Source organism: Schistocerca serialis, chromosome 3 (assembly GCF_023864345.2).
Source record: "Schistocerca serialis cubense isolate TAMUIC-IGC-003099 chromosome 3, iqSchSeri2.2, whole genome shotgun sequence".
Lineage (NCBI taxonomy): Eukaryota > Metazoa > Arthropoda > Insecta > Orthoptera > Acrididae > Schistocerca > Schistocerca serialis.
Window position 1 is genome coordinate 282,385,074 of NC_064640.1, and position 27,520 is coordinate 282,412,593.

At 43.0% G+C, this 27,520-nt stretch overlaps 1 protein-coding gene across 1 annotated transcript in view; it reads left to right on the forward strand.

The window, feature by feature from the left end:
* LOC126470789 (glutamate receptor ionotropic, kainate 2-like) overlaps positions 1 to 27,520 on the forward strand; it is a 373,922-nt gene that overhangs the window by 324,128 nt on the left and 22,274 nt on the right. Inside the window, exon 12 of the mRNA XM_050098799.1 lies at positions 9,365 to 9,633. Within this exon, the coding sequence (XP_049954756.1) occupies positions 9,365 to 9,633 (269 nt within the window). The remainder of the gene's footprint in view (positions 1 to 9,364; positions 9,634 to 27,520) is intronic.

A 27,520-nucleotide genomic window follows, 5' to 3' on the forward strand; every position in this document is an offset into this window, starting at 1 on the left:
ATGTTAGAGGCGTGATTATGTTGTGCATACACGATAGTTAACATCAGAAGGTACCACTGATACATGATTTCTGCAATCAGTGTTTGCCCTAACGAAATTAGTTCCTTCGATACTGTTACAACTGTTTCCGTTTCCCCTGCTCCAGAATATGAATACAGATTTCATTGAGAAAGTTCTTGTGCCATTAATTAACTTTGATTCATCATGGGAACAGAATTCGATCTTGCTTATCTGTGTACTTTCATTTTGTGTCCTATTATTATGTTACTAAGAATGTTTAAAAAAGAAACTGTATTTAAAAAAAAGATGTATAAACCTTTGTTTGTTCTGTTTGATACCATTGTTAATTTTGAGTAACTCATACTAAGTTAGCAATTACACTAACGCGTCCTTCATAATGCATTTTGCTAAAATAAATTAATAAGTTTCCAGTATCTAAATACAAGTGATTACCTTAACGTCAGGTGGAGTATTTCCTCAGTGCCTATTGTTTTTTTTTTTTCGAGTTTGTGACTTTATGGGTGCTCTCGCCATACGTAATCAGAGGTTGCTTTCGATATTATGTATATTCATAGAAAATATCCTCTTGAGTCCCAAGCTCTCAATAAAGATCGTAGTATTCTCCATGCACGAATCATTCTCTCCCAGTTCTATTAGGAGATTGACATTTTTGGTAATGTTGCAGCTCAATTCCGATAATAAACAAACTTCCCACCGAGAAAAGAGCAACATATCTTCCCGGACTAAATGAATTGTATTTGCGCTTTGCACGCACACTCTGAAACGATTTTAATTAGTACACGCTTTTTGTCGTCGCGCGGGTGCTTGCGGCACGAGGTATGGACGTTTACTAGAACGTACCCTTACTATGGCGGTGTCAGGCAGTTTGCATAGCGGACGAGCGGAATCAGACGCGTCAATAGGGCACACTGTTTCACTCCGCATCCGTTAACTATCAGCCACCAGATCATCATTTGATCAGCCGACCTAAACTATCACCCAAAGCGCTTTACATGAAGTCCTGCGATCATCAGCCTCAAAATATTTTCTCTTTTATTTTTCTTCTAGGAGATGTCATTTCCTTCCTCCAACAGCATGGACTACTGCATTTAGCCGTAATCACTTTTCTCCCCTGTGCCCCGCCCTTACGTCCTGCCAGTACTAAAATTCCACTCCTTCATCGACACGTCCGCATGATGTCTCGAGAAATGAGACACTACTCTATCAACACGGACTGCCGCAACGAATCAGCTCTTCTGACCTACTCAAAGTTGTCGCTACCGGCTGGAAACTGGTTTCAGGAAACCTGGATAGTCATACCCCAAACGGAGTGAGGTGCGAGGCAAAATGAATTCCAGCATTTAAATAAACAAAAATACTATTATAAGAAGTGGCGCAGTGGTTAAACCCCTAGACTCGCACCAACACATCCAATTCAGATATACCGAGATTTTTAAAATACACTACTGGCCATTAAAATTGCTACACCACGAAGATGACATGCTACAGACGCGAAATTTAACCGAGAGGAAGAAGAAGATACTGGATATGCAAATGATTAGCTTTTCAGAGCATTCACACAAGGTTGGCGCCGGTGGCTGCACGTGCTGGGCCGGCCGAAGTGGCCGTGCGGTTAAAGGAGCTGCAGTCTGGATCCGCAAGACCGCTACGGTCGCAGGTTCGAATCCTGCCTCGGGCATGGATGTTTGTGATGTCCTTAGGTTAGTTAGGTGTAACTAGTTCTAAGTTCTAGGGGACTAATGACCTCAGCAGTTGAGTCCCATAGTGCTCAGAGCCATTTAAAAAAAAAACTGCAGCGTGCTGACATGAGGAAAGTTTCCAACCGATTTCTCATACACAGCCTCGTGATGACTGGGTGTTGTGTGGTGTCCTTAGGTTAGTTAGGTTTAAGTAGTTCTAAGTTCTAGGGGACTGATGACCATAGATGTTAAGTCCCATAGTGCTCAGGGCCAACCATCTCATACACAAACAGCAGTTGACTGGCGTTGCTTGGTGAAGCGTTGTTGTGATGCCTCGTGTAAGGAGGGGAAATGCGTACCATCACGTTTCCGACTTTGATAGAGGTCGGATTGTAGCCAATCGCGATTGCGGTTTATCGTATGGCGACATTGCTGCTCGTGTTGGTCGAGATCCAATGCCTGTAATAAAGTATGGAATCGGTGGGCTCAGTAGGGTAATACGGAACGCCGTGCTGGATTCCAATGGCCTCGTATCACTAGCAGTCGAGATGACAGGTATCTTATCCGCATGGCTGTAACGGATCGTGGAGCCACGTCTCGATCCCTGAGTCAACAGATGAGGACGTTTGCAAGACAACAACCATCTGCACGAACAGTTCGACGACTTTGCAGTAGCATGGACTATCAGCTCGGAGACCATGGCTGTGGTTACCCTTGACGCTGCATTACAGAGAGGAGCGTCTGCGATGGTGTACTCAACGACGAACCTGGGTGCACGAATGGCAAAACGTCATTTTTTCGGACGAATCCAGGTTCTGTTTACAACATCATGATGGTCGCATCCGTGTTTGGCGACATCGCGGTGAACGCACATTGGACGCGAGTATTCGTCATCGCCATACTGGGGTATCACCCGGCGTGATGGTATGATGTGCCATTGGTTACACGTCTCGGCCACCTCTTGTTTGCATTTACGGCACTTTGAACAGTGGACGTTACATTTCAGATGTGTTACGCCCCGTGGCTCTACCCTTCATTCGATCCCTGCGAAACCCTACATTTAAGCAGGATAATGCACGACCGCATGTTGCAGGTCCTGTACGGGCCTTTCTGAATACAGAAAATGTTCGACTGTTGCCCTGGTACATTGCACATTCTCAGATCTCTCACCAATTGAAAACGTCTAGTTAATGGTGGCCGAGCAACTGGCTCATCACAATACGCCAGTCACTACTCTTAATGAACTGTCGTATTGTGTTGAAGCTGCATGGGCAGCTGTACCTGTACACGCCATCCAATCTCTGTTTGACTCAATGTCCAGGCGTATCAAGTCCGTTAATACGGCCAGAGGTGGTTGTTCTGGGTACTGATTTCTCAGGATCTATGCCCCCAAGTTGCGTGAAACTGTAATCACTTGTCAGTTCTAGCATAATATATTTGTCCAATGAATACCCGTTTATCATCTGGATTTCTTCTTGGTGTAGCAATTTTAATGGCCTGTAGTGTATCTTAGAGTTCCTTTGAAACGGACACTGCCGATTTTCTTCCGCATCCCTGCGCTATCTTCACCTTAAGCTCCGTCTCTAAAGGCCTCGTCATCAATGAGAAGCTTAAGGCTAAACTTGCGTTTTGTCTTTACTCATTTATTTGTCTTTCTAAGACGTCAGCTAGCATTCCTAAGATCTTTATTCATTGCAGCATTGTCTTTAACCACTTATGAACATATATCACGTACGCTCTGTGATAAATGACAATTTTTTATTGCTTTTGCTTTCTAAGGAGGGTTATCGTATTTAGTTTACTCCCTCCTGAGAATGTACCGGGCGCTAGTTAGCGTCCCTTCCAGAAACACCAAAGGTGTACGAGTGCTGTAGCTTAGCGCACTCCAGACCATAAGGCCTGGGGTGAGATCACTGTGTCTTGGACGAACGCGCTCTACAAGACACCGTTCACCAGGTCTACGTCGTACACGCCAGTGACCATCACATGCGTGCAGGCAGAATCTGCTTTTATCGCTGAAGACCACAGCGTTCCATTCCATCTTCCTAGTGATCTTCTAATGGCACCAGTCAGGTGGTGCACGTCGATGCTGTTACGTGAGTGGAAGACGGGCTATAGGTGTGATTGCCCTTAGTTTCACTTCTAATAATTGGTTCGCAACAGCTCGTGTTGACGCGTCTGGGCTCACAAGCCCTCTTATCTGTGCTGCTGTAGCTCTACGATCTGCCACTGCCGTCGTTACAATAAGGCGATCCTGGCTGGCGTCTGTGCTGCGCGGACGTCTAGAACCTCGTCTACGGGCGTGAGAATGTTCAGGTGACCACTGATACCAGCATCGCTGCACAACTGACACAGCACGTCCAACCTGTGTGGGAGTTCTCCGAAAGGACTACCCCACCACTTGGAAGGAAACAGTTTGACACTTTTCAAAGAAGCTCAGCTGGCTGCAGGAAACACGAATGCTTCCCCGTGGCGCGCTTGCCTGTTTGTTTCACTCGTTTGCATCACACTGAGCCTTCTGGCTTTGAGCATTCCTTGTTAAGAGTAGACACAGATCGCCCTCTGGTAGCTAAGCTACTCCGCTACGTGTTGGCGGACTACGTTGAAACGTTTATCAGCACATCTACTTTTCCCCAGGTGGCATGTGCCGTTATCAGATCAAAATCGACGTCGTCTTTCTAGGTGTGCTAATTTTTTTTCGGCAGTGTACATTATTAATGAAAAATGCCATTAAGGAGTAAATACACTGACAACGAGCAATTAGTATTTCCAAGTATTTGAACAGACCTCTGTGGCAATTTGTTGAATTCACACCAAAAATAATTCTCATTACACATTTTTGGACTTTGAGAATGAAAGTAATCACAGTATGCCTGAATTAGTGCTTGTCCTTTTTTTTCAGTCTGCATCCACATTTGTCGAAGGGTGATCCTTCACAGCCGAAGCAAAAGATCAAACTTATTTTCTTGATTCAGTATACAGCTCTCCAAAAAGTCATATGCAACTTCATCGTATTACTTATTCCAACTTCTCACCTCTTTTCACAATCTTTCCTTCTTAAACCGTACAGACATTTTCCTGTCCTTGCCTAACCCACCTTGAAGTACAAGACTTCCTTCTCTCTGTTCTATTACCTCTCTACCCTTACCGCATACCCCACACAACCACTGAAGAGTCATTTACTTTCCCATGCCTACACCACTACAGTCACATTAATGGAAAATAAACTATTGCAGCTATCACACCTAATGGGAAATAAGCTATTGCAGCTATCACGCAATATCATGATACTGTTGTTTCAACGGTCTCTCAAGCACTTTTCACTTTTGGAAATTACAATGATCTACCAGCAATAAGTTAATATATCACGGAGTAAACGAGAACACGTGCTTTCAAAAATTACACATATACGCGGCTAAATATGAACAAACTGGGACTTGTGAAAATTCTGCGATGCATGTCTATTAAAATTTACACTACTTCTTTGCTGCCCCTTGAACGCAAGAAAAATTATGCCTAGGATCCGCATTTATGAACTTCTCGGTTTCTTTTAATAATATGTAGATACAAATCAGATTGTCAATAAAAGAATAACGACATACACTGTTGCACATGTTTTTTATGAAGTTTTCATGAATATAACAGTTATTTCTAGCTAAATAAGTTATCTTAGCGTGAACACACGAGCATACTCATCGACGGTCCACACAGTACTGACAACTCAGTAACGCTACGTAATGAAATACATTTCAGTATTATGTTAGCATCAAATCTCTTTGACAGAATATATTAAATAAGTAAACATAATAAAGTAAGATATTAAAGAAAAACAAGAAAACATGTTTGCGAAAGATGTACAATGAGTCATGGCAAAGTTTAAACGTTGTTTGATACAGCGAGAAAAAGTTAACTGATACAATTCATTATGTCATAACAATATAACCTTAAATTATACAAATCCCGCTAACAATTTTCAAGAGACAAATGGTAACTGTTCTCTTCTTGCGTCAATGCAACATACACTCCTATATTTCGTTTGTAACGCTGTAAATGGGTTTAAGCATTCTGATGATTCCCATGAGTTTAGCTCCATTTCCTCAGTCATTTTAATCGTCACTAGCGTTGATTCTCTGTGTTTTAAAGTGTTTCTGCTGCCTGGGATAAGTTCTTATTTTTAGGAGTTTTGTAACCAATACTCGGAACCTATGGCTCCTCGAATTTTCCGCGACATATATGGAAAAGTAAACTTGTGCATTCGGATCGCTTGCTTCAAGTGATACCACTGTTTTAATTTGAATCCGCCGACCGTATGGATCACAATCTCTACCGAATTCATTCGCACTTTCTTCACAATACCCTCACGAAATGTGAAAATTTTGTAGCTTCAGCAGTTCTGAGTTTCTACCAAGGCACTTCTTTAGAAAAAATTGTCCCTCTCTCCTAGACGCTTTCGTACACATGTTAACAATAGCACATTCTGACCCTCGTATTACTGCTCTAAAGTAGCTTCTCAACTGTTTTCTTTTACTATGGGAATGGAAATGCTACTTGGCGTTGTATGTTAAATAATTATATTTTTTCTTACTTCAAGAAGATATTTCAATGTTCACTGTCAAGCAGCTGTTTAGGTCTTCTGCCTCTTTCAAAAGGCTAAGCCATGTCTCTGCAGCCACAGCTGCCTCTCTTCAGCAGTATTTAGGCAGAGGGTTTAAAATTGTGTCCAAATCGCTTCTTCACTATTTCCTTTTTAAATTGAATTCTGAGAGCATTCTGCCTCCTGTTTTACTTCACTTTCGTTGTACACCACATTCTTATCGTTATTATAATAGCAAAGAAGCGCAGTATTGGAAGGTTGTGGTACAAGTTAGTCCCTATTTAGTAGCTGGAAATCTGGCTCATCATAGGGCAATGTTTCTCCTCTTCATTTTTTAATTATTAATTTTTAGCTATAGAATACATCACGAGTAATTCAGCCGTATTTACGCCAATCTTATAATTCATGTCAACAAATCAAGTTGAGACATCAGCGTGCCTAATAGTCAGGGCCTTTGGGACCTTAAAATTCGAAAGTGATGGATTTCCGCCAGCAAGGTCCATAACTTCTAACGTCTTAAGCAATATACATTATACAGCAGTCAGTAAAGTTTGTTCGCTGAGATCAGTTCTAAAATATTTAAAATTTCGTTGATAACAAATTAATTGTGTAACACAAATGTGCTATGCATGAACTTACTCCGTCCATCCAAAAAGTTACGAGACTGATTTCATTACTAACGCGTAATTGACTTCAGCGCAATAACTGCGGTGACAGCTTGAACTGACAACTGCAAACCACATATGCGCATTCGAGCAATTAGTTGTCAGCAAGCAGCGCTACGTAGTGGACAGTGGCTGTAATGTGTTACCGTTGTTCTGTCACAAATCGCAATGGACCAACATCCCTAAATCAAGTGTTCGAGATATTTTCAGGAATGGTTTCAAGAAGACAAAAGTGTGTCTAAAGTTTGTCCTGCACACCTAGACTCACGAACAAAGACAACGTCATGTGGACGACAGAGTAGGATGGCAAGGAGAGAACTAGATAACCCCAACCAAGACGTGAAAAATCACACGCAATTGCCCATGTCATATTAAGTACGTTAAGAGGGTCGCTGTGATTTCAGGTATCTAGTTTCAACTACTTTTCAAGGTCACGTGACTACCCACATCCCACACGCGTAGATCGTCGTAAAAAGGAGACTTTTAGGATTATAGGCAGGGCAGCAAGTAAAAAAGCATAATACGTTCTTGTACATAAACTTTATTAATTATGGCGTATATATTTACACACAGAAAACAACTCTTTCTTTATTTTTATTTCGTGTATTTTTAATAAAATTCAGCTTAATTTTTTACTTATAATTTTAATCTATATGTGAATCAACCATTTGCCGCTGCAGCCAGTAATCTGACAAATAAGCAGTAGGAATGTTCTCGAATTTCAGTACAAATCTAATTTTCTTCCAGTATAACAGCTGTTTTATGGCTTTAACAATTAGCTCTGTTCCTTTCCACAGTTCCTGTAGGCGAGAGCATTTGCGGATTTTAAGTTTGCTTCTTAACTCCTCGATGACACTATTATTAGAAACCTCCACATCTTCCGGGGTGTACGTTGGCAACTCTTCTGCTGCAGATTCTTGCAGAATTTCCGTATAGAACTTAACGTTTGAAAATTTTTTCAAATGAGTGTCGATTAAATGTTGTCATTTCATCGGTTTTAAATTTACGGTTTCCGTGATTTGATTGAAATACAAAACACGGACAGTTCTCTTCTGCAAGAAATCATCACTCATGACGAGGCCTGGTATTATAAATATGTAAAAAAAAAAAAAAAAAAAAGCACTCCGTCTTCAGGCCACGAGTGTGGCCTACCGGGACCATTGACCGCCGTGTCATCCTCAGGGGAGGATGCGGATAGGAGGAGCGTGGCGTCAGCACACCGCTCTCCTGGTCGTTATGATGGTATTCTTGACCGAAGCCGCTACTATTCAGTCGAGTAGCTCCTCAGTTGGCATCACGAGGCTGAGTGCACCCCGAAAAATGGCAACAGCGCATGGCGTCCTGGATGGACACCCATCCAACTGCCGACAGCGCTTAACTGCGCTGATCTCACGGGAGCCGGTGTATCCACTGCGGCAAGGCCGCTGCCTATTATCAATATGTACGTACCATAAATTCACAAGAGGGATCAACGCTGTGACGACATGATCGACTACGTGTATTGCACTCAAAATGGTGTGGACCATGTAGAACACTCGAGCATTAAAATTTTCTCTGTTTTTTATTAACACAGAGTCAAAGCTTTTTGAAATGACGGAGTACAATTGAATGAATTTTATTTAGAATATAAAGAGATATATGACTGCTTGTCCAATTTTCAATTCGAGATGAACCTACTAAGAAACTGCTGACTCCTTAACTGTTATATTTCTGCCCCATTTTTCATCGGACTGGACTCTGCTGCCGCCACATCAGAAAAAAATCCTCACCTTCACAACAACGAAGTTTGTATTTTCTCATATGAAAGAGTTCTTTCTCTCTTGCTGTCTCCATCTCTAATCGTAGCCGCGCGGAATTAGCCGAGCCGTCCAGGGCGCTGCAGTCATGGACTGTGCGGTTGGTCCCGGCGGAGGTTCGAGTCCTCCCTCGGGCATGGGTGTGTGTGTTTGTCCTTAGGATGATTTAGCTTAAGTAGTGTGTAAGCTTCGAGACTGATGACCTTAGCAGTTAATTCCCATAAGATTTCACACACATTTTCTAACCGTAGCGCGTATTTTGCTACGTTTTATTAATCACACTTTCTCTTATAATACAATAGAATTTCTTTAAATTTGCTGTTTTCTCACTCTCGTACGACACATTGCAAAATAAGTTTACAAAGATTACTGAACGCCTGCGTAAACTTATTACTGGTGTACATTCTGAACAAGTACGAAATTTCCTTTTCAGAACAGGTGCTTAATGATCAAGTTTATTTGCAGGCCTATATTCCATTTCTGTTTAAGCTCTTTCCATATTTATTAATTGAAATTAAACCAATATTCCATCCGAAATTATTAGAAAGGGCTCTCACTATAGATAACGAGAAGAATGCGCTTAGAGTAACGACCACTGTTTGCTTGCAGACTCGCCGTTTCGGACGGCTGTGAGCGGCGCAGTGCTGATGCTACAGGAGCGCGGGAACCTGAGTGCTCTCAAGGCACACTGGTGGAAGGCGGAGGGCCCCGGCTGCGACAACACGGATGAGGATGGCGTGCAGAAGTCCAGCGACGAGCTGGTCCTACTAAACGTGGGCGGCGTCTTCCTCGTTCTGCTCGTCGGCACACTCGCAGCCTTCCTCATCGCCATTCTAGAGTTCCTGTGGAACTGCCGCCGGATCGCCGTTGACGAGCAGGTCTCTGTTAATAAAAATCCAAATCAAAATTTTTTGTTGTTGTGGTGCTCAGCCCCAACGCGGATTTTCTGCAATCTCCACACCAGTCTATCCTGTGCAAGCCAACTTATTTTTACTTAACTCCACAACTTACATCCACTTGAACCTGCTTAATGCAGTCAAGTCTTCATGACCCTGTAAAATGTTTAACTCCTATCATTCCCGCCCCTACCTTACTGATGATTTCTTAAGGGCTCACAATACGTGCTGTTAGCCTCTTGCTCCTTCTTGTTTTTCGTGATGACAACATTCTCCTGAGCAGCCCCTGCCCAGAGATTAGAATGAAGGACTATTTTGTTGGGCTGTTTTTTGGGAAGAGACCAAACAGAGAGGTCATCGATCTCATTGGATTAGGGAAGGACGGGGAAGGAAGTCGGCCGTGCCCTTTCAAAGGAACCATCCTGGCATTTGCCTGAAGCGATTTAGGAAAATCACGGAAAACCTAAATCAGGATGGCCGCACGCATGATTGAACCGTCGTTCTCCCGAATGCGAGTCCAGTGTGCTAACCACTGTGCCACCTCGCTCGGTGACTACTTTGTCTCCGGAATATTTTTACCATTTTTACCCAATAAGATGGCATCATTATTATGCCATAAAGCAGGGATCCTATCAGCGAATATGATGGCTGTAGTTTCCCCTCGATTTCGGCCGTTTGCAATATCAACATCCAGACTGCTGCCCCTGCAACTACTGAGAAACTGTTTTCCTCCGTCAAGAACTATGTCTTAGTCTGGCCTCTCTACAGATTCCCCTCCGAAGTGGTTACACCTACAGTACGTGCATCTGTGTCGTTGAGGTTCGGAAGCCATCCCATCGCGGTAAATTCCGTGGTTTGTGGGGAGGAGGGTCTAAATTGATATGAATGTCTAAATTTACACTTCGCAGCCATTGTACCATACTTAACTAAAGGTATTTGAGACGCGTAGGGCAGAAGTGGTGCTAATCTAAAAATATGGTTTGGAGAATAACACGAATTTTAAAAAATTGAAAATAACAACTATTTATGAAGTACACTGTTTTATTTGGGAATAGTTGCTTAATGAAGTAAGACACATATATTAGGATAATGGAAATATTGATTTCTAGGTCATATTATTATGCAATTAGAACAAAGTACTGTAATTAAATGGAGTTACTGTGGGTCTGAACCTAATATTACAATCCTTCTAAGATTGACATCCCACTTCTACGAGAAATGATAATCCATTGCTTAACAAATTCAATGTCATACAACGGTTCATCACCGTCACCGTCTTGGTCATTGTTGCTGACGTGGCGTCATTTTCCTGGTGTACCAAATCACAACCGACTTTTTAAAGAAAGCATGTCGACGTGGAGAAGTAAAAGGTAATAAATCCATCATATCCTTTCTTTCTTGCGTTCTGTTAAAGGTCCACTCGTCAAAAACAGTTCCTCTTCCTCAACAACTGAGACAGAACTCGGTGGATGACCCTGAAATTTTATGAGGATTATCGAACAGACATCTAACTCAGAATTGTATGCATCTTTCAATTTAATGGAAAAGGGAATCCCACCTCGAAACTCACAACCACTTTTTTTCCGTCTGTTTATATCTTTTCTGACAACAGCTTTTTTCGGCTTTATTACAGATTTTTCAAGTGACTGAGTAAATGCAATTTTGAAGTGACTGAGCAGATTCAATTCATGTTGCATCACAGTCACACATTTCATTTAGCAGTTTATACTGCATATACCCAATCATCGTTTCATTTTTCATGTAAGTAGGATTTTCCAGAACTGCGACAAGCTTTCCAAATAGTTTCTAACCGTGCAGTTGCGTTCCTACTTCTTTTCTGTCCTCTTGGTGTACTTCTGGCAGATGGACCTGAAAGATGAATAAAACTAAACTGTTCCAACTGCACCTTTCACTAGAATCTGAAGTTAAACTGTAGTTCCAGAAATTACTGTATTAAAACCTCGTAAATTCTTAAAAGAAACAGGTCTAGCTTTAATTTTCTTTCACAGTCTAAGTTTAAAAACTTATCTAAAATCAACATGCAATTTGGATTTTACTTTGATTCTAGTCATGTTTGACCAGTTATTCTGATTGCGTTGTTCATGTTCTACCACTTCAGAAAGTTCAGTATCAAAAATGTTCAAATGTGTGTGAATTCCTAAGCGCCCAAACTGCTAATGTCAGCGGTCCCTAGAACTACACGCTACCTAAACTAACTTATGCTAAGAACAACACACACACCCATGCCCGAGAGAGGACTCGAACCTCCGGCGGGAGGGGCCGCGCAATCCGTGATATGGCGCCTCTAACCGCACGGCCACTACGCTCGGCTCAGTATCAATATATTCACCACTCAAATCTGTCTTTCACAATGGCATGGAATTATTTTACTGCTGCACTGAAAATGGAGGCTATTTCCAACAGCAATAGGAAAATGCTGTACCTTGTAAGGAAAAGAGATAATTATGGACTTACTCCAGTTTGCCGCAAAAAATTATGTCATGTTCAACACAGACAATCAGTTATCCTAAATGTGTCAATACCATGGGTGGTCTCTCCCATTATTAACAGTTCTACTGGGTACATATCTATCCAGTGCATTGTCTATTATTCTTTAAACTTGTGCCACGGTTCTTCTACATGCTCCTGCCATGTGCTGAAAGGTTCAAGTTCCTCATTGAGATGTGCCACAACTGATTTCTTATCTAATTTACTAAAGATATTTATTTTCTGCTTTTTTAGCTGTCCTTTGTACTTTGGTAATCATAACTGCCACAACGGCGCCATGGTCACTATTCCAGTTTAGATGTGGGCATCCTCAAAGGAGTAAGGTCTATTTGTTCCCATTAGATCCAATATATTTCCATCACGGGTGGGGTTCTGAACTATCTGTTCTATGTAGTTTTCGGGGAGAGCATTCAGAAATGTTTCACAGGATGCTTTATCAAATGGTTCAAATGGCTCTGAGCACTATGGGACTCAACTGCTGAGGTCATAAGTCCCCTAGAACTTAGAACTACTTAAACCTAACTAACCTAAGGACAACACACACATCCATGCCCGAGGCAGGATTCGAACCTGCGACCGTAGCGGTCGCGCGGTTCCAGACTGTAGCGCCAGAACCGCTCGGCCACCAGCGGCCGGCGATGCTTTATCACGCCCACCACCATCAAAACTGTAATTTTCCTTATTGATTGTTGGATGACTAACGTCTCCATCAATGATTGTAGTGTGGTTGGGGAACTTACGTAAAAGGGAACCGCGGTTTTCTTGAAAGTTTTCTGTTACATTAGGAGATGAGTCTGGTGGGTGACAGAAGAATCTAGTTACCATTTTATGGCCACCCCTCATACTGAGTCTAGCCTAAAGAATCTCACATGGAGCTTCAATTTCCGCGTCGGGGAACTTATGTTTCTTGTCTACTGCGGGAAACACACCAACTCCATTTCCCATACTGAGCTGTTTAACACATTTGACGTCATTTTTAGTATCATCAGAAACGGAGGGATTAATAAAAGAGAAGAAGGTTGAATTGACAGTGGTCATGGCTGTTAAGAAAGTACAGACTTTAAATAGAGAACTCTGTACATCTAGGAAAGCGAACAGGGGTTGGGGAGAGGGATTGACGAGAGCGACCTGCTGACAAGTATATGGAAGAGCTAGCTGTTGTGACAGAAGGTGGGCCATTAACTGTCAGTTGAAGTTTGAAGGCAAGTAATTCCTCTGATATTTGAAGAAGATTACTCCAAAGTCAGGTTTCTAACGAAGAAAGTGCTTTTGGGAAGATGGCTGTGTTGTGTTGCGGTATACATTGCATTTTATTTAGTTGAGAATGAGCATTTCCGCGGTGCTGTTTCGACAGTAGTGTAAGAGTTGAAGATAAACAAGAGGGAGTGCAGTGTTTGAGAAGGCGATAGAGGAAACATATGGTTTGACAATTTCTGCGGTTATTGGAACATAGCCACAACTGCATGTAGCCAGGAATGATATGATCAAAATCGCATACACCACAACTGTATCGCACACAAGTGTTCATCACCAATTCCAGCAGGCGTAAACTGTCATACGAAAGCCGTTGGAGAATAGGATCACCACAATCAAGTACGGGGTGTGATTCCACAAGTCTGTTTTTAAGCTCGAAGGAAATACTTTTTTATACCGGGTGATCAAAAAGTCAGTATAAAATTGAAAACTTAATAAACCACGGAATAATGTAGATAGAGAGCTAAAAATTGACACACATGCTTGGAATGACATGGGGTTTTATTAGAACCAAAACAAAAAACAAAATTCACAAAATGTCCGACAGATGGCGCTGGACAGCAAAACGTCAGTGACTGCGCATGACAATCGTGTATAAAAGGAGCTGTAATGAGAGAGAGAATCAGATGCGCCAGCAGTCGCAGCACGTTGACGTTATCTGAAAAGGCGCTTTTAGTGAAGCTGTATTATCAGAATGGAGAATGTGCTAGTTCAGCGTTACGATCCTATCGCCGTAGGAAGGGGATTCGAACGGCTAAAGGTCCGTTGACAAATGCAGCTGTGGCGAGAATGATTTCGAAGTTCGAAGATACGGGTTGTTTAAACGATAGACCCCGTAGTGGCCGACCGAGTACAAGGCGTAATGCTGCTGAGACAGTTCAGGAGGAAATGGAGACTGTAGCGGGTTCGTCTATGCACGGGGAAGTCAGCGCTCGTGCAGATGCACGTCGCACCGGCATTCCATACACTACTGTTTGGTTGGCACTGAGGCATACCCTCCGATGCTATCCGTACAAAATCCATCGGCATCATGAACTTTTACCTGGCGATTTACTGAAGCGGAGGGCATTTGCTGTGTGGGCGTTTCAAAAGATAGCGAAAGATGACGATTAGTTGAGTAACGTGTTGTGGACCGACGAAGCTCATTTCACGCTCCGAGGGTCTGTCAATGCCCACAGCTGCAGAATTTGGGCTACCGAAAATCCTAGAACTGTTGTGAAAACTCCATTGCACGACGAGAAAGTCACGGTATGGGTTGGATTTACCACATCTACCGTTATCGGGGATTTTTTCATCGAGGAAATGCGTGAGTCTGGTTTTGTAACTGCTACCGTGACGGGTGAGAGGTACGTCGATATGTTACAGAATCGCATCATCCCCAGCTTGGCTGATAAACACCTGCTGGAACGTACGATGTTTATGCAAAATGGCGCTGCACCCCATATTGCTAGATGCGTGAAAGATCTCTTGCGCGCGTCGTTTGGTGATAATCGTGTGTTCAACCGCCACTTCCGTCATGCTTGGCCTCCCAGGTCCCCAGACCGCAGTCCGTACGATTATTGGCTTTGGGGTTACCTGAAGTCGCAAGTGTATCGTGATCGACCGACATCTCTAGGGATGCTGAAAGACAACATCCGACGCCAATACCTCACCATAACTCCGGACATGCTTTACAGTGCTGTTCACAACATTATTCCTCGACTACAGTTATAGCTGAGGAATGATGGTGGATATATTGAGCATTTCCTGTAAAGAACATCGTCTTTGCTTTGTCTTACTTTGTTATGCAAATTATTGCTATTCTGATCAGATGAAGTGCCATCTGTCGGACATTTTTTGAATTTTGTATTTTTTTGGTTCTAATAAAACCCCATTTCATTCCAAGCATGTGTATCAATTTGTACCTCTCTATCTACATTATTTCGTGATTTATTCAGTTTTCAAATTTATACTGACTTTTTGATCACCCGGTATTTCTGTAGTGATTGAAGTGACACTGACACCTTTTTACAGACTACATGCGTGCGTGTGAAGTCCGGTCTAAGTGATTGTTCAGAATTATTTACAAGTTGTTTTCAGAAGAAGAAAAAGTTATTTGTGTGCCGTTTAGGATTAAGGGTGGAAGAAATTCTCTGAACTGAGGGGTAATAAGTCGTTTGTGAGTGACTAAGGCTACCTGCATTTTAGATGGGATTTAAATCTAAATTTGCCCGCAGCTCGTGGTCGTGCGGTAGCTTTCTCGCTTCCCAAGCCCGGGTTCCCGGGTTCGATTCCCGCCGGGGTCAGGGATTTTCTGTGCCTCGTGATGGCTGGGTGTTGTGTGATGTCCTTAGGTTAGTTAGGTTTAAGTAGTTCTAAGTTCTAGGGGACTGATGACCATAGATGTTAAGTCCCATAGTGCTCAGAGCCATTCGAACCATTTTAAACCTAAATTCTGCGCCCAATGTGATGAAAGAATTAAGTTTAGCAAATCATCGCAGTTTTTCCGCAATTGTTCAGGTGCAAGATATAAACCTAATTCAGATTTGTCGAATAGAAACTTGAACTTCACTCTCACACCAGTTCGTTGTCTGCGCCACTGTGCCAACTCGAAGCGGTAGCTGTTTACGAGATACACTAAAACGTACCCTCCCTTCATATAAAAGGGCTTAACAACGCTACAACTCGTGGTCTAGTGGTTAGCGTCGTTTCCTGCCCGGGTTGGATTCCCAGACGGGTCGGAGGTTTTGTTCTCTGGAGGACTGGGTTTTTGTGTTGTCATAAAAATTTCATCACACCTTCATCGACTCGCAAGTCGCCGAACTAGCGTCAAATAGAAAGACTTCCATCAGGCGGCCGAACAACCGCAGATGGGGTCTCCTGGCCAGTAATGCCATACGATCATTTCCTTTCATTGCTTAATATAGTGCGTGTCCGATTTTCAAATTTTGTTGACTCAGTAGGTGACTAGGGACGTCCATCCTGTTACTGTTTTATGAACTGCCCAGTTTGTGAAACTATACAGAAATTTTACAAGTCTTTTAACGCCCTGCTGCTCTTCAGGATTAGAGCTCAGGAGAGCGACTGTTTAAAACTTCTCTTAAGTACCTCAACTCCCGCAGAAATTTTCCAAGTTCTTAGACTTGTTACCTGAAAAATTTCAAACATTTTAATCACGACTGCCAAGCTGCTCTACCGTGCATATCTCGACTCAGCGAGTTCGCCTAACCAACTGACACAGGCCAACATGGCAGCTGCTCTTAAGTAGCCTCCGTCTACTGTTGAAAAAACAAAACCTATTGAAACTAGACTTGTAAACACCTTACGAGACTCGCGCTTACATTCTGGAAATCTCTCTTGTTGGTTGCGCGTGAAATATATTACGAATAAAAATTACATTAAACTTACGGCTACTGTTTGTATTTCACACAAATTAGGGCTATAATTCCACCAGTTTTTTGGTGGTGGTGTTAGGTTCTTGCTCGGGTGTCTTGTTTTTGGCTCATTTGCAGCTTACATTGTGAAATGTTCAACATTAGAATTATTTACTATCATCTTTTTCAAATCTAAGGAGAATTACACCTCTGCAGATAGCTAGAGTAGTCTCTTATCTAATAGTGCCACCATACTTACTGTTTTGCAATTTATTTTGTACTTAAATGTGTTTTTAACGCTCAGAATCAACATTCTGGGTCGTACTTCAAAATGTACTGCCATAAAAAATCCCTGAAGTAGATTTTTGGTAGTGCTGTTCAAGTGCTATCAGTTGCCGTTTTGCTCGTTAAGATCGTTTAAGGCGTTTATAAATTATTAAATTTAGAAGGTAACGGATATAACCATGCCTTTCATCGTCAATATCAAAATACTAATACACCTACAGAGTGGATGTTAAATACGTGCTTCCTCACCTCGTTTTTTTTTCTTTTTTTTTCTTTCGTTGATAGCATTGTCTGTTCTGTACCTTTATTAGTATGCGTTTTACTTATGCTGCGCTCCTGAAATAATTTGCAGCTATTGAGTTTACGTCATGGCGACAACCCCACACCAAGCGAGGGCCTGTAAGGGCCACTCGCCCGGGGAAAAGCACTCGCAGTAACCCACCAGTTTACTCGCTGGCCATGTGACAGCCAGCTTACTCCGTTGTCCGTACATTTCGCTAATAGCAGAGGCTCAGGTGTTGTGTGCACTCAGACTAACGCCTCCACACGCTACCTCCTCGTTAACTGTGCTCCCCGTGCCTTGACTCTCGCCGCCTGTCAAACTTGCGTTCACCTTACCACACTTGTCTGCATCTCTTAACACGAACCTCTTCTACTGCATATTCTTCCATTGGAGCTATGTCACCATAAAAATTCTGAAAGAAAAAGCTTCCACAAAGCATTCGACTGTTCTTTGATTCGTCTTAAACCCGTCCGCCAGTCAGGCAACACTTCAAGGAACGTAACCGAGCGAAGCGGAGCGTTGGTTACCACGCCGTATGCGCATTCGGGAGGACGACGGTTCAGATTTCCGTCCGGCCACGGTTTCCCCTGATTTTCCTAAATCTCTTAAGGCAAACGCCAGAATACGTCCTTTGAAAGTACACGGCCGTTTTTATCCGCATCCGAGCTTGTGCTCTGTCTCTAACAACCTCGTTATCGACGAGACGTTAAACGCGAACCTTCGTTCAAATACTGGTTCAAATGGCTCTAAGAACTATGGGACTTAACATCGGAGTTCATCTGTCTCCTAGTTTTAGAACTACTTAAACCTGACTAACCTAAGGACATCACACACATCCATGCCCGAGGCAGGATTCGAACATGCGACCGTAGCAGCAGCGCGGATCCGGACTGAAGCGCCTAGAACCACTCGACCACAGCGGCCGGCTAACCTTCCTTCCTTAGCAAAATACGTATTATGCAGGGTGTAGCAAAAAGGTACTGATAATCCCTCAGGAAATGTGCCAAACACGCAGAAGAAGGAAATATGGGCCGGCCGCGGTGGTCTAGAGGTTCTAGGCGCTCAGTCCGGAGCCGCGCGACTGCTACGGTCCCAGGTTCGAATCCTGCCTCGGGCATGGATGTGTGTGACGTCCTTAGGTTAGTTAGTTTTAAGTAGTTCTAAGTTCTCGGGGACTGATGACCATAGATGTTAAGTCCCATAGTGCTCAGAGCCATTTGAACCATTTTTTGAAGGAAATATGGTATAAGGATTTGTTGTTGTTGTTGTTGTTGTTGTGGTCTTCAGTCCGAAGACTGGTTTTCTGCAGCTCTCCATGCTACTCTATCCTTTACAAGGCTCTTCTTCTCCGAGTAAGTACTGCAACGTACATCCCTCTGAATCTGCTTACTATATTCATCTCTTGGTCTCCCTCTACGATTTTTACTCCACACGCTTCCCTCCAGTACTAAATTTTTGATCCCTTGATGTCTCATAATGTGTCCTACCAACCGATCCCTTCCTTTGGTAAGGTTGCACCACAAATTTCTCTTCTCCCCATTTCTATTCAATACCTCCTCATTCGTTACGTGACCTACCCATCTAATCTTAAGCATTCATCTGTAGCACCACATTTCAAAAGCTTCTATTCTCTTCTTGTCTAAACCATTTATCGTCCATTTTGCACTTCCATACATGGCTATACCCCATACAAATAATTTCACAAAGGAGATCCTGACACTTAAATCTATACTCGACGTTAACAACTTTCTCTTCCTCAGAAACGCTTTTCTTGCCATTGCCAGTCTGCATTTTATATCCTCCCTACTACGACCATCATCAGTTCTTTTGATTCACACATAGCAAAACTCATTTACTACTTTAAGTGTCTCATTTCCTAATCTAATTCCCTCAGCATCACATGATTTAATCCAACTACATTCCGTTAACCTCGTTTTGCTTTTGTTGATGATGTTCATCTCATATCCACCTTTCAAAATAATGTCCATACCGTTCAACTGATTTTCCAAGTCCTTTGCTGTCTCTGCCAAAATTGCAATGTCATTGGCGAACCACAAAGCTTTTATTTCTTCTCCCTGGACTTTAATTCCTACTCCAAATTTTTCTTTTCTTTTCGTAAACTGATAGTTCGGTAATTTTCACTCCTGTAGAATCTGATTTCTTCGGAACTGGGATTATTATATTCTTCTTGAAGTCTGAGGGTATCTCGCCTGCCTTGTAAATCTTGCTCACCAGATGGAAGAGTTTTGTCACGGCTGGCTCTCCCAGGGCTATCAGTAGCTCTAACGGAATGTTGTGTACTCCCGGGCCCTAGTTTCGACTCTGGTTTGTTAGTGCTTTGTCAAATTCTTCACGCAGTATCATATCTCCCTTCTCATCTGTCTCTACGTATTCTTATACATCTACATGGATACTCTGCAAATCACATTTAAGTGCTTGGCAAAGGGTTTATCGAACTACCTTCACAATTCTCTATTATTTCAACCTCGTATAGCGCGCGGAAAGAACGAACACCTATATCTCTCCGTACGAGCTCTGATTTCCATTATTTTATCGTGATGATCGTTTCTCCCTATGTAGGTCGGTGTCAACAAAATATTTTCGCATTCGGAGGAGAAAGTTGGTGACTGGAATTTCGTGAGAAGATTCCGTCGGACCGGAAAACGCCTTTCTTTTAATGATGTCGAGCCCACATACTGTATCATTTCTGTGACACTCTCTCCAATATTTCGTGATAATACAAAACGTGCTGCCCTTCTTTGAACTTCTTCGATGTACTCCGTCAGTATTATCTGGTAAGGATACACACCGCGCTGCAGTATTCCAAAAGACGACGAACAAGCGTAGTGTAGGCAGTCGCCTTAGTAGATCTGTTACATTTTCCAAGTGTCTTGTCAATAAAACGCAGTCTTTGGTTAGCCTTCCCCACAACATTTTCTGTGTGTCCCTTCCAATTTAAGTTGTTCGTAATTGTAATACCTAGGTATTTAGGGTTTTAGATTAGACTGATTTATCGCGTAGCCGAAGTTTACTTTTAGCACTCATGTGGATGACCTCACACTTTTCGTTATTTAGGGTCAACTGCCAATTTTCACACAATTCAGACATCTTTTCTAAATCGTTTTGCAATCTGTTTTGATCTTCTGATGACTTTATTAATCGATAAACGACAGCGTCATCTGCAAACAACCTAAGACGGTTGCTCAGATTGCCTCCCAAATCGTTTATATAGATAAGGAACAGCAAAGGGCCTATAACACTACCTTGGAGAACGCCAGAAATCACTTTTGTTTTACTCGATGACTATCCCTCAGTTACTACGAACTGTGACCTCTCTGACAGGAAAGCATAGATCCAGTCACATAACTGAGACGATACTCCATAAGCACGCAATTTCACTACAAGCCGCTTGCGTGGTACAGTGGCAAAAGCCTTCCGGAAATCCATAAATACGGAATCGATCTGAAACTCCTTGTCAACAGCATTCAACACTTCATGTGAATAAAGAGCCAGTTGTGTTTCACAGGAACGATGTTTTCTAAACCCATGCTGACTGTGTGTCAATATACAATTTTCATAGAGGTAATTCATAATGTTTGAAAACATTGTATGTTCCAAAATCCTGCTGCATATCGACGTTAGCGATATGGGCCTGTAATTTAGTGGATTACTCCTGCTACCTTTCTTGAATACTGGTGTGACTTGTGCAACTTTCCAGCCTTTGGGTACGGATCTTTCGTCGAGCGAACGGTTGTATATGATTGTTAAGTATGTAACTAATGCATCAGCATACTCCAAAAGGAACCTAACTGGTATACAGTCTGGACCAGAAGACTTGCTTTTATTAAGTGATTTAAAGTGTTTCACTACTCCGAGGATATTTACTTCTACGTTACTCATGTTGGCAGCTGTTCTCGATTCGAATTCTGGATTATTAACTTCCTCTTCTTTTGTGAAGGCATTTCAGAAGGCTGTGTTTTTTAACTCTGCTTTGGCAGCACTGTCTTCGACGTTATCCCCATTGCTATCGCCGGCCGAAGTGGCCGTGCGGTTAAAGGCGCTGCAGTCTGGAACCGCAAGACCGCTACGGTCGCAGGTTCGAATCCTGCCTCGGGCATGGCTGTTTGTGATGTCCTTAGGTTAGTTAGGATTAACTAGTTCTAAGTTCTAGGGGACTAATGACCTCAGCAGTTGAGTCCCATAGTGCTCAGAGCCATTTTGAACCCATTGCTATCGCGCAGAGAAGGCATTGATTGATTCTTGCCGCTAACATACTTCACATACGACCAGAATGTCTTTGGATTTTCTGCCAGGTTGCGTTGTGGAAACCGTTATAAGCATCTCGCATTAAAGTCCGCGCTAAGTTTCGAGCTTCTGTAAAAAATCGCCAATCTTGGGGATTTTGCGTCTGTTTATATTTGGCATGTTTTTTTCGCTGTTTCTGCAACAGTGTTCTAACTCGTTTTGTGTACCAAGGAGGATCAGCTCCGTCGTTTGTTAATTTATTTGGTATAAATCTCTCAATTGCTGCCGATACTATTTCTTTGAATTCAAGCCACATCTGGTCTACACTTATATTGTTAATTTGGAATGAGTGGAGATTGTCTCTCAGGAAGGCATCAAGTGAATTTTTATCTGCTTTCTTGAATAAGTATATTTTTAGCTTATTTTTGGAGGATTTGGGGATTACAACATTCAGTCTCGCTACGACAGCCCTGTGTTCATTAATCCCTGTATCGGTTTTGATGCACGTTATTAACTCAGGATAATTTGTTGGTAAGAGTTCAAGTGTGTTTTCACAAATGTTTACTATTCGCGTGGGCTCATGAACTAACTGCTTGAAATAATTTTCAGAGAATGCGTTTAGCACAATTTCGGATGATGTTTTATGCGTACCTCTGGAATTAAACATGTATTTTCGCCAACATATCGAGGGTAAATTAAAGTCACCACCAACTATTATCGTATGAGTCGGGTACGTGTTTGAAATCAACTACTTCTAACAGCAACAAACACGCCACCGCCAACCGTGTTTAGCCTATCCTTTCGGAACATCGCCAGGTTCTTCCTAAACATTTCGGCTGAGCTTATATCCGGCTTTAGGCTAGCTTTCAGTGCCTATAACGATTTGAGCATCAGTGCTTTCTGTTAGCGCTTGGAGCTCTCATACTTTCCCAGCACAGCTAGGACAATTTATAACTATTATACCAATGGTTCCTGTATCTACGTTCTTTCTGTGTTCGGCCGTGCCTTTGTGACTGAAGCCCTTCTTGCGTTTTCCTGAGACCCTATAACCTAAAAAACCGCCCAGTCCACGCCACACAGCCCCTGCCATCTGTGTATCCACCTCCTGCGTATAGTGGACACCTGACCTATTCAGCAGAACCCTAAACCCAACCACCCTTTGGCGCAGGTCGAGGAATCTGCAGCCTACACGGTCGCAGAACCGTCTGAGTCTCTTTCAGGCCCTCGGCTCTGTACTAGAGGTCCCTAATCGGTCCTGTCGACTACGCTGCAAATGGTCAGCTCTTCTTTCATCTTGTATGCAAGACTGGCAGCCTTTACCACTTCTGTTAGCCGCTCGAAACCAGAGAGAATCTCTTCTGATCAAAAGTGACACACATCATTGGTACCTACGTGAGAAACCACCTGCAGCTGGCTGCAACCTGTGCTCTTCATGGCATCCAGGAGGACCCTTTCCTCATCTGGAATGACTCCACCCGGTATGCAGACAGAATGCACATTGGTTTTGATTCCCTTCTTGTCAGCGAAGTCCCTAAGGGGCCTCTAACGCACCTAACTTTGGTGCTCCCAACTACCAAAATCTCAACCTCTGTGATTGCCCTGATCTTGCAGGCTGAGTGGTTTTCTCTGAAACAGGGCAGGCGACAGCATCTGGCTCAGCGACAGTGTCAGCCACAGACATCACCTGGAACCTGTTTGTCAGACAAACCGGGAGGCCTTACGTGCTGCCACCTGGGAAGTCTTTCGCCGCCTGCTTCGCCCTGGGGCGACCTCCCAAACGACAGCAGGTGAAGGGTCAACCTCAGTGCGGGCAGTGGGTGGGCTACCGGTGAGGACCGATCGGAGGACTCGGACGGGCTGGACGTCTGTTGGATCCCCACGGTCTTCCCACAACAGTGGTGCCCATCCACTGAAGCCACAAGCTGTGTAACTGAAGCCATCACAGCCTGAAGCTGAGAGCGAAGTGTCACCAAGTCGGCTCGCATCAACACATAACAATCGGCTACTACCACTTCCATAATATTGCCCTCTAGTGCATCTCCCTTTTATAGACCCTCTATAACTCCTTCCACCTTTCTGCTTGCCCTTCTTTGCTTAAATCTGGTTTCCGTCTGAGCTCTTGATATTCATACTGGCGGTTCTCTTTTCTCCAAAGGTCTCTTTAATTTTCCTGTAGGCAATATCTATCTTACCCCTAGTGGTATATACTTCTACATCCTTACATTTGTCCTCTAGCCATTCCTGCTTAGCCATTTTGCACTTCCTGTCAGTCTCATTCTATAGACGTTTGTATTCCTTTTCGCCCGCTTCATTTACTGCATGTCTATATTTTCTCCTTTCATCAATTAAATTCAGTATCTCTTGTGCTGTCCAAGGATTTCGACTAGCTATTGTCTTTTTACCTACTTGATCCTCTGCTGCCTTCACTATTTCATCTCTCGAAGCTACCCATACTTCTTCGACTGTATCTCTCCCCTGTTCTGGTCAATCGTACCCTAATGCTCCCCCTGATATACTCTACAACCTCTGGTTCTTTCAGTTTACCTAGGTCCCATCTCCTAAAAAACTGCCGTTTTGCAGTTTCTTCAGTTTTGATCTACAGTTCATAATAAATAAATTGTGGTCAGACTCCACATCTGCCCCTAAAATGTCTTACAGTTCAAAATCTGGTTCCTAAATCTCTGATTGTTCTAACGTGGTCCATGCTGTCACACAGGCAACTCTAAATGTTGTAATGCCGTGACATCATCATTGGACAGAACATCTCTCTCGCTCACCTTCATTTTCTTTTATTTTTCAATAATTCTTGCATGTGATTGGCTCCTTTGACTCAGCAGTGACTGCTGGTCCAATAAAAACTGCACAATTTAAGCCCGTTTTGCCAGTCATTCCAGTGATATTACATTAAATGATTACGTGAACTTTTAGTATCTGCAATTGAGGACTGCATTTTATACACACATCAAAAAAAGTTTTGCATCAGCCCGGTTTCCAGAACTTCTGAAGATAGACGTTGACTGTGGATATTGTATCACAGACACAGTTCCTTTGACTGTTCAGAGATGTCACTAAACTCTCCCCCCCCCCCCCCCCAACCATGCGTGAGCAGCGCCTATTACATGGAGGGGGTCCGACAGCCGATCTGTTCCAGTCGTTCCACGTGGAAGGAGGTACACGGCTTGTGTTGTGTGTAGTTCAACCATGCCTAGACGGCCAATACCGCGGTTCGATCGCGTCCGCATTGTTACTTTGTGCCAGGAAGGAATCTCAGCAACGGATGTGTCCAGGCGTCTCAGAGTGAACCAAAGCGATGTTGTTCGGACATGGAGGAGATACAGAGATACAGGAACTGTCAATGACATGCTTCGCTCTGGCCACCCAACGGCTACTACTGCCATTATGACCGCTAGATACGGATTATGGCTCGGAGGAACCCTGACAGCCACGCCAACATGTTGAATAACGCTTTTCGTGCAGCAACAGGACGTCGTGTTACGACTCAAACCGTGCGCAACTTCACTCCCGACGTCCACGGCGAGGTCAATCTTTGCTACCACGACACCAGGCAGCGCGCTACAGATGGGCCCAACAACATGCAGAGTGGACCGCTCAGGACTGGCATCACGTTCTCTTCACCGACGAGTGTCGCATATGCCTTCAACCAGACAATCGTTGGTGACGTGTTTGGAGGCAACCCGGTCAGGCTGAACGCCTTAGACAAACTGTCCAGCGAGTGCAGCAACGTGGAGGTTCCTTGCTGTTTTGAGGTGGCATTATGTGTTGTTGACGTACGCCGCTGGTGGTCATGGAAGGCGCCGTAACGGCTGTACGATACGTGAATACCATCCTCCGACCGATAGTGCAACCATATCGCCAGCATAATGGCGAGGCATTTGTCTTCATGGATAACAATTCACGCCCCCATCGCGCACATCATGTGAATGTCTTCCTTTAGGCTAACGGCATCACTCGACTAGAGTGTCTAGCATGTTTTCAAGACATGAACCCTATTGAACCTGCCTGGGATAGATTTAAAAGGGCTGTTTATTGACGACTTGACCCACCAACCACTCTAAGGGATCTACGCCGAATCGCCGTTGAGGAGTGGGACAATCTGGACCAACAGTACCTTGATGGACGTGTGGATAGTATGCCACGGCGAATACAGGCATGCATCAATGCCAGAGGACGTGCTACCGGGTATTAGAGGTACCGGTGTGTACAGCAGTCTGGACCACCACCTCTGAAGGTCATGCGGTATGGTGGTGCAATGTGTGGTTTTCATGAGCAATAAAAAGGGTGGAAATGATGTTTATGTTGATCTCTATTCCAGTTTTCTGCACAGGTCACGGAACTCTCGGAACCGAGGTGATGTAAAACTTTTTTGATGTGTGTATAATCAATCTGAAACCTTCCGGTGTCTCCAGGTCTCTTCCACGTATACAACCTTCTCTCATGATCCCTAAACCAATTGTTACCTATGATTAAATTATGCTATGTGTGAAATTTTACAAGGTGGCTTGCTCTGTCATTCGTGTCCCCCAGTCCATATTCACCTACTACTTTTCGTTCTATTCCTTTTCCTACTATCGAATTCCAGTCCCCCATGACTATCAAATTTTCGGCTCCCTTAATTATCTGAATAATTTCTTTTATCTCATCGTACATTTTCTCAGTCTCCTCCTCATCTGCAGAGCTAGTGTAATGTTGTTGCATTAATTTGTTCTGAAAGCGGTGCTGATATTCAAGACCATAAAAGTGGGTTAAAAGCTGTGAGCTATCTGAGGAAGTTAACCTTGCATTACTGCGCAACTGTTTCACCAGGTATCCAGTCTAGCTTACCAAATTCCCAACCAGACTAACATTAATTATAATCTTTTAGTACTCATCTTACGATAACCGGTGATATATATATAAAAAGACAATTTAAATAAAAAGAAATAAATCAGTTCATATTTGGACATTTATTTTAACATTGATGATTGTTCCGTTAAAATTTCAGCATATTAAACTTGATTCATAACTAAACTGGTGCCTTATTTAGGATTGTGAAAACATGAGTTTGTAATCTTATGGAACACATCAAATAGGGAGCCAAGATTGGGAGACTACATACAACACTGCATTCATAAAATAACACATGAAGAACGTTGAAACATATCCAAGAGGAAATTAACCACAACCAACCGATTCAATTTTCACCCAAAGAAGTTACGTTCGTAGCGCAATCCTGTCCGTCATGAAAATACCACACACTGGTATACTAAATTCATACTAACTCTCTGTGAAATCTTCCCGAAAAGAATAGCTGAGGGCTACTTTGATGCTTACACCACATCCTTCACGTGGTCAACTTGGTTTACACAAAGAGTGTAACTCCACAATAATTTTGATAATTAAAATAAATTACATCGAAACGCAGTTTACAAAAGAAAAACCTAGAACTGGTTACTATCGTCTTATTATTAACCTGGTGGGTCTAACAATTGTATAAGCATGTGGTACTGGTCTCACAAAGTACATCCCACGTGGGTTGAACATAAGGAAAAGTTGCTATATTGAAAAATATTGTCAAGATGAGACGTTATAATCTCACGGACATTCGCATTTAAGATTGATGATCTTAGAGTTACTGATCAACACGTGGTTCCACTTTACTCACAAAGCAGTGACAAAGCAACTACCGGAAGATATTCTGAACTTCACACTCGAATTACACTGCGTTGCAATTTAAGATAACATTAGATATTTTAGAGCTGAACCTGTAATAAAGGTGATTAAATTTTCAGTTAGGCTGAACTTGAGAAATCCATTGTCCTACGGATTTAGCAGACACGCGCTTAGCCGGAGATCATACCACTTCAGACGCTCGCCGCGAACAGACTGACCTGGGCCCCTACCGAGTGTGCTTAACAGATACAAACGGAAGTGACCAGAGAGG